This window comes from Choristoneura fumiferana, chromosome Z (assembly GCF_025370935.1).
Source record: "Choristoneura fumiferana chromosome Z, NRCan_CFum_1, whole genome shotgun sequence".
Classification (NCBI taxonomy): domain Eukaryota; kingdom Metazoa; phylum Arthropoda; class Insecta; order Lepidoptera; family Tortricidae; genus Choristoneura; species Choristoneura fumiferana.
Window position 1 is genome coordinate 24,313,570 of NC_133472.1, and position 13,591 is coordinate 24,327,160.

The 13,591-nt window shown below is 36.4% G+C and overlaps 1 protein-coding gene across 4 annotated transcripts in view; it reads right to left on the bottom strand.

Annotated features, from left to right (window-relative positions):
* Positions 1–13,591, bottom strand: part of Pdp1 (PAR bZIP family member Pdp1) — a 167,080-nt gene that overhangs the window by 41,161 nt on the left and 112,328 nt on the right. For 2 of the 4 annotated variants that reach the window (XM_074093824.1, XM_074093830.1), the window contains exon 2: positions 6,650–6,688. The exons of 1 other annotated variant lie outside the window; for it this stretch is intronic. In XM_074093824.1, the coding sequence (XP_073949925.1) occupies positions 6,650–6,688 (39 nt within the window). Of the gene's footprint in view, positions 1–6,649; positions 6,689–10,328; positions 10,498–13,591 lie in introns of those variants that run through there. One more of the 4 variants, XM_074093841.1, reaches the window with a different exon arrangement.

The following is a 13,591-nucleotide window of genomic DNA, read 5'->3' on the forward strand; positions in this document are numbered from 1 at the left end:
AAATAATAAAAATATATTACCGTCCAAAACGTAACGAAAATTGACTATTTTTTTTGACCACGAGTACTTAATACCTTATTATTTTCATGCTATTTAACTTCTCATGATCATGATTTTGTTTAAACAAATTTTATGATATAACGATAGTCCTACCGATTGCGGAATCATGAGAATCAAAAATTTTCATGTTTTATATTTATTTCTTTTCACGTGCCAAAAACCACGTTTTCGTTACGAATACTTAGGTGACGCTTTATTAAGCTACCTTTAACGCCAATTTCGGTAGAAATTTGTTTTTGTACACTGGAACTAATACTCTAATAGGGCAACATCGATGAGATAAATAAATCTCATCAGTTTGTTGACAAACAGCCATCAAAAGTGACGCGGAGGTTTTTTTTCGAAAAAACGTCGAAAGTGCTTGTTCGATTTTAAGGGTAAGTAGTGATTATTTTTAACTGGTTGTTTTTTCATACGATAGGGTAATCTTTGCCATGTAAGTGGCATGTGTTATTATGTTCAAATGTCGTTATTCACCATGATAAACGATTTTTGTATAAAATACGTTACACTTTCGTTACGATTACGTTACATTTTTACAAAATGCTACGTATTTTGTACATAACGTAACGAAAAAATGTGGTAAAGGGAAGTTCACACAGAAAATTCTAACTTACACCAGTTTATTATTAGGTTTCCAATGACTGCACGCACAGTAAGTTAGTTAGATGGATATTTTGAAGTTAAATAAATTTTAATCTGTAGGTGCAGGATCGGCACAAGAGAATTGTGGCGAGTTCTGTGTTCACGTCCTGCTACATGCATAGCGTATTTAAAGTGAGAGACAAACGGAGAGATTCACTTACCTACTTAGTTCATTTGTTACCTAAACTTAATAATCATAATAATTTATTTACAAAAACATTTTTTACATTGTCCACTTAACTAAGATACTACTTCCTAAATTGGTAAAACCTGTGATTTAGGGTTTTGGCCATTTCTTTGAGGTATTTAATAGCTTGTATAGTCGAAGTCACAAGCATGCTCACAACTAGGTGGTAGGACCTTGTGCAAGGTCCGCCCGGATTGCTACCACCATTCTCCTCGCTAATCCTGCCGTGAAGCAGCAGTGCTTGCACTGTTGTGTTTCGGCGTGGTGAGTAAGACAGCCGGTGAAATTACTGGCACGTGAGGTATCCCATCATAGGCCTCTAGGTTGGCAACGCGTCTGCAATACCCCTGGCGTTGCAGATTTTTATGGGCGGTGGTGATCTCTTACTCATTCGATCGTTTGCCATCCAGTCGAATAAAAAAAAAACCACATCCAAATTCGTTATGCTTATAAATGTGCACCTTATTGTCAGTGTTAGAGAGGCATGTAAAGATACACTTTTGGAAAGATGTTGTCAACTAGAGGGTACTTCTACTTCCACATTCTCATGTTTAGCTCTATAGATCTCATATAGGACAGATTTAAGATCAGTATCGTCAGAAAGTTCTAGTAAAAATAAAAACTTCACTTTATTATATGACATGTATTTTTTTTTCATACATACGTTATCTAATGGGAATTTTTACCAGTTTGATCTAGGCTTTATAAAAATTTGCGTTACGTTTTATGGTAACGTCACGTATTTTTTTTATGTTATTTCTATGTCACATTGGTTAAAATTCGCGGCCTTACCCAAATATCAGATTGAAAAATAAAAATAGTGTTTTCTTTTTTATATAAATAATTATTTGTATTAGATAGATAGATTAGATAGCATAGTTTAAAAGACGCCCGTCGAAGAGATTCTTCTACTTGTTTATTGACGGAAACATATTTTCTAAAATTTCATTAATCCCACTATAATATAATAAATGCGAAAGTTTGTAAGTCTGTTTGTTTGTTACTTCATCACGTCTAAACCGCTGAACCAATTTAAATGAAATTCGGTATATAGATATATTGGATCCCGGGGAAGGATATAGGATAGTTTTATCCCGGAAAGTTGCTTAGTTCCCGCGGGATAGTGAAAGAAAACGAAATTCGGTTATAAATTAGTTTTACAATGAGTAAAATTTGATGTCTTCAATGTTTGTGAAGGAAAAGTTCATGGTACACGCTGCATATGCACTAATATTATTATGGCTCAATGGGTTTCCACCCTGTACGGATATTCAGAGTTCAAAGTACAAAGACTAAGGAGTCTTGTAGGCTTTTTTAAATCTCAATTTAAGGCTTAAACTGACAGTAAAAAGCCTGCAAGTGGACGTAAGTCTGTGTACATATTGAGATTTTGTGGTGTTCTAACTGTACCTAATACACGTATGTATATTGTATGTGCTTATGGTAGCGGCTACTCCCTCCGTAATTTAATTCTCTTTTTTTCGAAACTTAAAAATAAGCTATACCTGTTTTCACTCATGACATGACTTTAAATCATTCGCTTCGATACCGTCATGGATTCCATTATCATAATGTTAATAATAATAAGGCCCGGCTTCTCTATTTCATCTATACTTTTATAGAAACAAGTGGGGCATGTTGTTTTAATGCGTCATGTAAAAATCGAGACACAGCCGCTACAAAAACAAAACATCGATGAAAACTTTCAGTAGTGTACCTTGCGGCGGAGAACAGGTAGGTACGTTGCACTGAGTATGCGAGTCGGGCGGCTTGTCGGAGGCCGGCGCGGATGGCAGTTTAAAGCACAGCTCCAGGTGCGGCAGCGAGTGCTCGCACCAAGCGGGCCGCGCGGGCTCGGTACCCATGTCGATGTAGCCGAAGCGGTCGAGCGGCCGCCGCGCGGGCCAGCATCGTGAACACGCGCCGGCCCTATCACCTCTGACACACTCAATCGTCGCGGTTTCAGGTACACGCGCCAAGTGACGCGACCGTTCCCTAAGAGTAACGAAACAGGATTGAAGGAGCCCGTGCCCGCGAGCACCTAAGCACGCTCAGAGCCACGTGCGCGCGGCACGCTCGCCGGCAACGTGCGGCCCGCGTCACGCCCGACGCCGTCACGTGAACATCCCCGCAAACCCACTCAATGTCGCCCGTTCTTCTCATTCAACCACCCAAGGGTGCTCGCTCCTAGCTCCAGCTTGCTTTCTTTACTCAAACAAGTCTCCTTTGCCTCGTCACAACATGTCGATGAATGATTAATGTTATCGCTTTTATCATTGTACTAGGTCTACATATATCATAATAAAATAAATAAATGTATGACAGTAGTTACTTCCACGTTTAGTTGGCGCGTTGTGGATATGCTTAGATAGACAGATATGGTAGTAAAGCATATGTAACTACGAGTACGTATGTTGATATAGCTTTATTGTTTTATTACTTTATCTACGATGCCGCGATGAGAAGATGACTAAAAGTGGTAATAATGTCCCTAAACTTTTATTTAAAACTAGCTTTTGCCCGCGGCTTCGCCCGCGTGGAATTCGGTTATCGCGCGCTGTTCCCTCAGGAACTGTGCATTTTTCCGGGATAAAAAGTACCCTATGTTACTCTCTGGCCCATAAACTATCTTTATGCAAAATCACGTCGATCCGTCGCTCCGTTTCGACGTGAAAGACGGACAAACATACACACAAACACACACACTTTCACATTTCTAATATTAGTAAGTATATGGTTTTACATTAACCGTCCCTTGTTAATGGGTAAATAAATACTAGTCTTTCACGGCGTTTTAGTACAGTCAAGTGCAAAGATATCGACACGATTAAAGTTACAAAAATATTAAGACTTTAATGTTAATACGTGCATAAAGTCGTGTATACATATTTTTGCAACTTTAGCCGTGTCGATATCTTTGCCCTTGACTGTATAACAGTGCCAAAAATGAAACGCGTTTTATTCCCTTACAACGTGTCTCATCTGCTTATGTAGGATGGAATATCTACCAAACCTCAAACAAGCAAACCTTATATCTTTCATAATACCTATGCTTTCACATTTTATTATTTAGTTAGGGTATAAAAAAAGTTAAATTTGGTTCCATCCTTTTTTTTCCTTCTTTAATAACATAGGAGGTAAACAACCAGGTCATCTGATGGCAGGCAATCACCACTCATGTCCATAACATGAATACCTACGGATGCGTTACCCACCCTTTGAGAAAAGAGTAGGGCCATTTTTTTGAAGATCTGAAATCGTTTAAATAGCAGAATTCCAACACCATAGCTGTCAATGACTGCGATGATAAATGCAAAAGTGTATGTACTCGAACAGGAGGACACTGTAGCTAATAACTTTTATTTTGACTAGAATTTGATAAAGTCTGCGTTCTGTTCTATTGTTATTGATTGAAAGCGAGATTTTTGTAGGGAGAGGCTACAATCGAGATCAATTTTCAGTGAATTAAACGGTCACGTTGCTGCCGCAGCCAGGGTGCGCCCACGTCCGATGGAAAAGTACTAATTTGTTCAGCTTCCCAGGTAGCAAACAACTTGATAAAACGTTACAGTCAGTCAGGGAAAGTGAATTACTGGAAAAGACACGTCAGACCACACAACGAAGGGTTCCGTCGCTCGTCAAAATTAAATTTCAGTGATACCTACCATTATCGCTTTAGCTATTAAAAGTGGACCTATAGTCATCTACCTCACCTACGTACTTTATATTGGGCTTCAATCACTCCTGCTGGCTCGTGCTGAGGCACCGACCGACTTCAGACTGGTAGAAAATTATTTTCATGGTTTTTTGTTATAATTTTTTTTTCACGCTTTTAGTGTAAATAATCTATTTTACCATATGCAATATGAGGAGCATAAATTGCTTAGCAACTGTGTCAAAGTAATTAAAATTCAACCCGTGAAATACTTGTTATGGAATAGTAACTCCAATGGTCAACTGTTGTCTTCATTATCTGTTCCACTTCACCAAATAATGATTTTCAAGAGAAAATGCACAAGTTATTACTAAATATATCCAATTTACTATAGGTGTCCCTATAACATTTGAAGAGTTCCCTCGATTTCCTTAAGATCCAATCATCAGATCTTAATGTGGTGCTTATGGGACCTAATTGAAGACATTCCTAGACGAACACAAAAAAAAATCAAATCGGTTCATAAATGACGGAGTTCTGAGGTAGATAACAAACAAAAATAAAACAACCGAATTGATAACCTCCTTCTTTTTTGAAGTCGGTTAAAAAAAACGTTTCTTCACAGATACATCGTGGCGGTTACTTATTTTTGTGTAAGGACAGTTTTAGGCAATATCTCTGAAACTACATAATAAATCTTGCATTACTAAAACAAATATTCGTTAAATTATTTATTTGGTACTAGGTATACAACGTGTTAATTAATAACTGAAATTCTGAAAGTAGTTTGTTAAGAAACGAGAGGAAGATTGTTTACACTATACTTTAAATCAAGTTCCGTTTCCTCGCCTTCTTTTATTGTGCCTAATCAAAAAATACCAATGCAACATAACAATTAAATGGCTTACCAAGGACGCTTAGTATTTAGATATTTCATATTGGCGGTTTTCTGGGAGTTTTGAAAACCTACAAAATACAGCGAAGCGCAACTGACAACTACAAATTACAAGTGACTTGACAAAACATACGAGCATTATTTGGAACGGTATTTTTGAGTACTTACCTTAAACCAACTTAAACCATTACCACCAAACCATAAGCTAACTGAAAACAAAAAAGAAAGCTGGGGTACCTACAATGTGTGGCCCAGAACCGGGGATAATATTAAAAACAGAGGCTCTATACACCACTGGTAATTGGATCATCATGGTCCCACTTAATTAAAATCAAAGCATAACTTTTGGCTTTTTTCTAACAAACTTAGTCGTAAATTCAATGTACGCCATCCCAGAACCCAACTGACGTCGCCTGTCACGCAACAAATATCAAGCAATTACAAGCGTATTTACAAGAGCTGTAAGATGCAAATACGAAAAAAATTAAGGGCCGAAATGGTCAGTGGAAAAAAAATCCGAATTTTTGATTTTGGCGCTCGATATTTTGGAAACGGAGAATGGTATCAAAAATTTGAGAAAAACTCCTCTGGAAAATTTAGTCAGCTACCATTTGACCTTTAAACAAAAACAATCGGGTGGGTTCGCCCTGCCGCCTAACCTTTTTGAAACAAAAAGTCAAAAAGTCAGAACTCTGCTTACTCTACTCTCAGCGACAATATTTTTTCGAATTCCGTAGATTCATTTCCAATGTGCTCAATAGTCTTATGAGGCACGAAATCTGTGATTTTTTTGTTATTTAAACTTGACAGTACAAGGTATAAGTACTCAACGGGATATTTAGCGGTTGTTTAAGTTTCAGATGGTATCTGTACGACCAAAAATCGGATGCGCCACCTTTTTGGTTTTACTACGAGTATCATATTACTATCATAAAGCACAGCAAAGATCACATCCAAAAATGACAACTTGTTTAAAAAGTTTGTTAGTTGCACGAATAAAATAAATTATATAGAACAAATACTTGTTTAGTTAGTAGGTACCTACTTATGTATGTATGGACATTGTTAAAGTATAATATTTTTTCAGGTTACTCTTGGGTTACTTAATTTGCATTGCAACAATTAGGTAATTAATTAAGTGACAGATATTACTAAAAGACATGAAACTATTGCATTTTGATACAACAGCACAAAGTAAACTACTAACCGTATTTTTTGTTGAAACTCGCCCCGTGACTTAGAAAATCTGTAAAGAATGATATTTTTTTATTAAAAAAAAATGAAAATAATTAAAGCAACGATGAGATAAAAGGATAAACAATTAAGTTAAACCGAAAATTAAGATAAGTTAAAAACGAAGCACAAAGAAACCAAATTGTTTTCAACATTTTCCAGTAAGACATGAATTAAGACCACTTTAGACGTGTGTTGTGAAAGAAGAAAACTGAATCGCGTACCAAGGCTGAACCTTTTCATAATCAATTTCACGATTATTTCTTTGGCAGAAGTTTGTGGAGAAAAGGTCCTATTCTGGCTGGCATGTGATTCCGTTTCTTCACCTGTATATATAATATATGGGTCGGCGGCCGATCGTAAAATCCGCCAGATCACGAAATTCCTATAGGCTTATCGTGAAATAGCGCCATTTCATGAATTGGCTAAGGGACATCCGCCATATACCTCGTTGAGTTTCTTACCGGATTCTTCTCAACAGAGGTTTTTCCGAACCGGTGGTAGATTTTTTTGACATTCATAAGTGCTTGTTATAGCCTAAATTGAATAAAGATATTTTGAGTTTGAATATCGTTCTAAACTCACCGTTTAACGATTTGCCTAGTGACGTTTAGGCAGATCACGAAATTCCTAGGCATATCATGAAACGCCGCCATATTGGTTCTGACACTTTGCCGGCTGCTACCACGGAACGCTCGCTTTGCTCGCTCGGCTCGTGCATTGTGGTCACAATTCATACTAACCACTCCTCGCTTCCCTCGTCGTAAGTAGGTACCTAAATTTTTATTTTTATTCGGCATATCACGATATGCCTGGTATAGAGCTAGGAATATCGACGAATGCGTTGCTCTAATCGATCTGCCGTATTATTTCTCAGGCACATCGTGATGAGTCTGGCCAACTTTTAGGCATATCATGAAATGGCGCCATTTCATATATATATATATATATATATATATATATATATATATATGCCTAGGAATTTCGTGATCTGTTAGATTTTACGATCGGCCGCCGACATATACATAATCTACTGTATATCCAATTATACTGCATATCCAAACACTGTCACCTCTATACTCAACGGTTAACTTAAGAATACTTATATATTGGAAGACAGGATAGTTTCGATGTTAGTGACTACTGTTTAAGGCTATTATCTACTTGATTTTTAGCACGATTAAAAGGTTTGCATCCGAGTCATTTATATTACTTATAAGTATGTTTAGCCATTATTAGGTACTACCTAAGCGCTTTGCTTAGTTTGGGTCCAGTCCGGGTCAAAATGGCTCTATGATATGACATCACTTTTTCCTTATGGTCTACCTAATAAAAAATTTTAGATAGTTGGTAGATTCCGATAACATGAAACGGCAGGATCACGATGTAGTTGTTTTGAATATATACATGAAACCTGTAAGCTAAAAATTTACATATGCCTTTCAACTCAATCGGTTCTGTAGATTCGTTGCAAATTTGCTGTGACAGACGGACAGACAGACAAACACACGGGTGATTCTATAAAGGTTCCGTTTTGCTACTCAGATGTACGGAATCCAAAACAGTACAAAAACAATCTAAAATTAATTCTTACTGCTCGAAATAGCATTTTTAATTTTTTTGCAGTCGGTTTCCCACGTGGCGACCTTTTGAGAGAGTTTATTTTTACCGCAAACGCAACAAAAGAAAAGACGTAGGACTTTTTTTTAGAACACCTATAGGGAAGGGTACCGATTACAGAAACCTTGAATAACTTTCTACCAGTTTGAAGTCGGTGCCTCAGCACGAGCCAGCCGGAGTGGACCTTGTCGCCAAGATATCGTTAAAGTTATGTAAATGAATGAATGAATCTGCTTTGCGTTGGTTTGCGACAAAGTGAATAGATAAGTGGGTATAACTCAGTATCGACGAGACCATGGAATCTCGGTGCCAGACGATGGTGATAATTACTTTTAATGGACATAATTGTGTGATCTAGAACCGGTGCTGGTGAGACATAGCACAGGTAAAATAATACTAAATAAGACAGTTTGGCGGCAAAACATGTACATCAATAAAAAGTCGTTTATAACTTTCTTTCTTATTCTTATTAGAGACTTCAAATTTGGCATGCAGGCAGGTAGATAATACTAACAGGTAAAAACTGTTTCAAAGATTTTCCGAATATCCCACGGGATAAAACGAATAAAGAGGATTTTATATACCAACTGAATCAGAAAACGCATAAGCTAAACCAATAAAACTCGGGACTGGAGATTTGGCAAACTGATGTAAATCTGGTCACAATTATTTAGCAGTGACATCCTGCTGATACTATAATATTGGGCTTCAATCATTCCTGCTGGCTCGTATTGAGGCACTGACTTCAAACTGGTAGAAAAATATTTTCATGGTTTTTTGTAGTCGGTTAAATTTTTGTTATATTTTTTTTTCCACGCTTTATAAGTGTAATCAATCTAAAATACAATAGTTTTACATCAACTGCTCGTCACCTTTTACGAAAGACTGCTTTTTCCGACACAGACACAGATACGTTCATAATTGAGGAATCCTGGTGCTTTACCACCCGTTTCATTTCACCATATACATTACGACGAGCATAAATTGCTTAGCAACTCTGCCCTCCTAAGCCAAAAGGTGCTATCTAAAAAAACGCTTTTCTGTCATTTACACCATGTGATGCAGATTTTTTTAAGCTACACTAGTATTATTAACTCAAAAGTGTTTTTTTTTAGATAGCGCCTTTTGGCTTAGGAGGGCAGAACTGTGTTAATACTTTAATTGAAATTCAGCCCGTGAAATACTTGTTATTGAGTAGCTCCGGTGGTCAACTGTGGTCTTCATCATCAGTTCCACTAAAGAGTAAGAGTAAACGAGTTGCTACTGAATATATCCAAATTACCACAGGTGTCCCTACAATATTTGAAGAGTTCCCTCGATTTCCTTAGGATCCAATCATATGATCCTGATTTGGTGCTTATGGGACCTAATTGAAGGTATTTCTATACGAATGAAAAAAACATTTATGAAATCGGTTCACAAATGACGGAGTTCTGGGGTAACAAAAATAAAAAAATACAACCGAATTGATAACCTCCTCCTTTTTTGAAGTCGGTTAAAAAAAGGAAAACTAATATTTAATCGTTTAAGATATTGACAATCTAAATAAAATATACTGAGCGGCAAAAAATCTGGCCCTCAAATGTATGCAGTAATAAGTTATTTTGTATGTAGTGAGCCAAATTTTGTGCCGGTAATAGGTATAGTTTAGGCACGCTATTTAACTGAAATCTGAAAAAGAAATAGTCACTAGGTATGTTAGGTATACCTACCTATATGTGTCGCTCTGAAACGATAAGGCCGCCTATTGCTTACCTTGAAAAATCTCTATATACATGTGTTTTCAGTACAGCTTATTATAGGTTGGTTTTCTTGAGTTATTGTATTATATTGTACCTACTCGTATTGTTATCTGCACGACTGGTCAACCAAAACTTTGTTTTGTACTGCCATCTCTAGCTTGCCCATGACAACGTTAAGTCAATAAAGTAAACTTGGTATACGTTCTTAGTGCTGATAACCGTTGCCACTAGAGGGCGCTGTACACAAGCAAGATAAAAAATCCCAACATAAATCGTCCCATATTGACTTACCATTTCGACTCATGGTCAATAAAGTTTGACACAATTTTACAACTTTGAGGCAAATCGGTTCACAAGTTACGAATAAAACATTAAAACGTTCAAATTAAGTAAATTTGCAAACTAAAACTTATAATAATAATAAACGAGTGGCCGGTCACATGTGCGCACTATGATCAAAGTGTAGTTTTCTGCGATTGGATGAACAGTGCTCGGTCGGTGCAGCAGAGCGTTATTTCATTGGTGGAAAATTTGACGTCGCAAAGCAGACCGCGCGATAGCACGTGATAAGCTGACACTTACAAGTCTAGCACTTATGCCCATAGATGGCTCTGTAAGTTCAACTGTTAACTTATACGCGAATTTTAAATTCTTCCTACTTACTTTTTTATTCCTACTAATAATAGGTATTCGAAAATGTGATGTGATGGTGAATTTCCGGGTGATCGAGAATATTATATGTCATGTTTCTGTATTTAGATATTATATACGAAGTCTGTATTTAGGAAGTCTACAATTTCTACCAGCTCTCAGACTGAGTCTTTGTCATTCATTGCATTACCAAAGTTTCTAACATTAATGTGAAATCAAATAGTAAAGATAAATATTGTTACATAGGTATCAGTAGGTAACTAAGTTATGTAGCGTTTAAACTTAAGACGATGCGATAGGTAAGTAGGTACTCGTACTTTGCCGGCATTTTTTGCGAAACTGACTAGTTTTGTTTCCTTATCTGAGAAACAGAATTTTGACCATAGCGTTTAGGTATAAAGGTTAAAGGTCCATAACTGTATATTGAGGCTGAGGCTAAGGGTCGAACACGATGAATAAAATTTAATTTGAGCTGCCTAGCTGTATCTAAGTAGTTTTGTAGGTAACTATAAGTACAAAAATTCTAACCAACCACTTTTAAATGATAATTATTGTCACGGATGCGATTTCGAAAAGCCATTCGAACGTTATCTCATGGTAAAAGTCCCGTTAGATGGCGTTGAATGTTATCCTTTTTTAAACGATGGATGACAACTTAACTAAGTTCATTGAACCTTTGAGCTAAGGCTTGGTTTAAGGTCCTTAACGAACCCACGGCCCCTGAATTTACGGCATCTCATCGCAGTCAAGACGCATACAACTTAAGTGTACCTACCTAGTTTGCGTTGTTATCATCATCAAAGATAAACTTAGGCAGGTTGATATACTCGCTCAAATCGTAATCTTCATTGGTTAATACGCAAACAAATGTAACTGCCAAGGGCCAACCTGTACCATATAACACAAACACACACACCCACATACGCACATACACACACACAAACATCACGCCGGTATTCCCAAATGGGGTAGGCAGAGCACACGAAACGTTACCGCTTCCCCGCTTCGGAGCCACTTTTAGCAATGTTAGGTTTAAAGTATGACAAAATAAAAGGTACAATAAGTAGTGACAGGTTGCTAGGCTGTCGCCTACGGTATACCTTAACCTATATCTTTTGTCTCCTCTTACGACATTCACGGAAGAAATGGAGAGGTGTAATTCAAACCCGACACCACACCATATAACTTATGATCATTAACATCTTTTTTTGTGAATAAATGTCATAAACACGAAAAATCAAATTATTTAATTTTAACCACTAATTTACCTTAATTTGCGTACTCATATGAAACAATTTACTATGATGTTGTGTAATTATTTTATAATATTAGTCATTATGGCGGTTTTATCAGTCAGTGCCTTTATTTTCATCTACGCGTAAGGTATGTTCACCCAAAATTAGTTTTTGGCAAGTAATAATTTTTTAATAGAAGCTATTTTTGTTAAATATCCTTACTTTATCATACAAAATAGTTATTTGTGCAACAAGAGAGCAAAGTTGTTTTTTGTTGCGAGTGTTGATTTTGAATCCCGAGGTTAGAATCCTAAAAGCAGCAAGGGATTCAAACACACGAGATGCAAAAAAACTTAGGTCTCGTGTGACACATACAATTTTTCACCTCAGCATCGAGAACATGAGAATAACCCACATATACCTACCTGTTAACAAAACAAACACATTTTTTAAATATAATCCGATTATAAAAAAAAAAAAAATATATAAAATATCACATTTAAAACCATAAAAAAGTGTCCGGTAGGTACAGTACAAATCTCATACTCATAACATGCATTGTAATTTGAACTTCTACTTATTTTTTAATACTGCAAAAAGCCTCATCTTGGGGTCATTAAAAAGGTTGAACAATAAACGTATAATTTATTATAAATGTTATTAAAGCTTTCAATATGATTTTATTAAGACTTCTATTACAGATTTGTTACAAATAAAACAAATACCTATTTATTCCAACTGTCGAAGCAGTATACGGAAATTATTTTATAAAAAAAAACCAGAGAAGCGGCTTTCGTGCAACGAGGTTGCATACTTTATTAAAAGATCGGGAAAATTTACATTTTGGAAATATTTCGTTGTCATGTAATTTATTAGGTACCGATATATTTTTAATGCCATAATTTTAATTTAAGATTGTAAGTAATTAACACATTTGATCTTATCTCTCGCTTTTTTCGTGTCGTAGTGAAATGACAGATCAAAGTAAAGTTCCAATATTTGGAATTAAGTGAGTAGACCCCACACTGTACTCAGCATTTAAAAATTTTGTATTAAAAAGTTACTTTGTCTCACGGAGTGAGCAAAATGCGATTTTGCTCACTGATTTCTCATAGCAAAACCTGCCTGTTTGAGGTACTGAGGTGAAAACGAAATTTCAAGTCAATGAATCGTCGAAGAGTTCTCTCTATCAGTAACGATCCTGGCCAAACTACTAGGAATTCACTATCAGATTATGGTATAGTCAAGTCACCCAAGTAACATAACGGGTGTGGCTTGTAATATGAGCAAATAATTAAAACATAGATCATACTCGTCAAAATGAACAACATTAGTTCAGCGACTTTCAACGACAGCGACATACATGGCGAAACTATAAGGGTTACTAGTTGACTACGGAACCCTAAAAATTGACGATTTCAACTAACAATAAATAATTAAATGTAGAGTCTACGCTACCAAAAATACTACGTGAAGCACTAAATTCAATTAACAGTCTGACGCCATTTATTTCATTATTAATATAACATGTATATAACAGGCCAAGTGCGAGTCAGACCCGCGCACCGAGGGTTCCGTACAATAATTAAAAAAATTTTTATTATACGATGTAACTAAAAATGTATGCTTTTCGCAATTTTTCCTTTATCTGTGCTATAAGACGTTGCT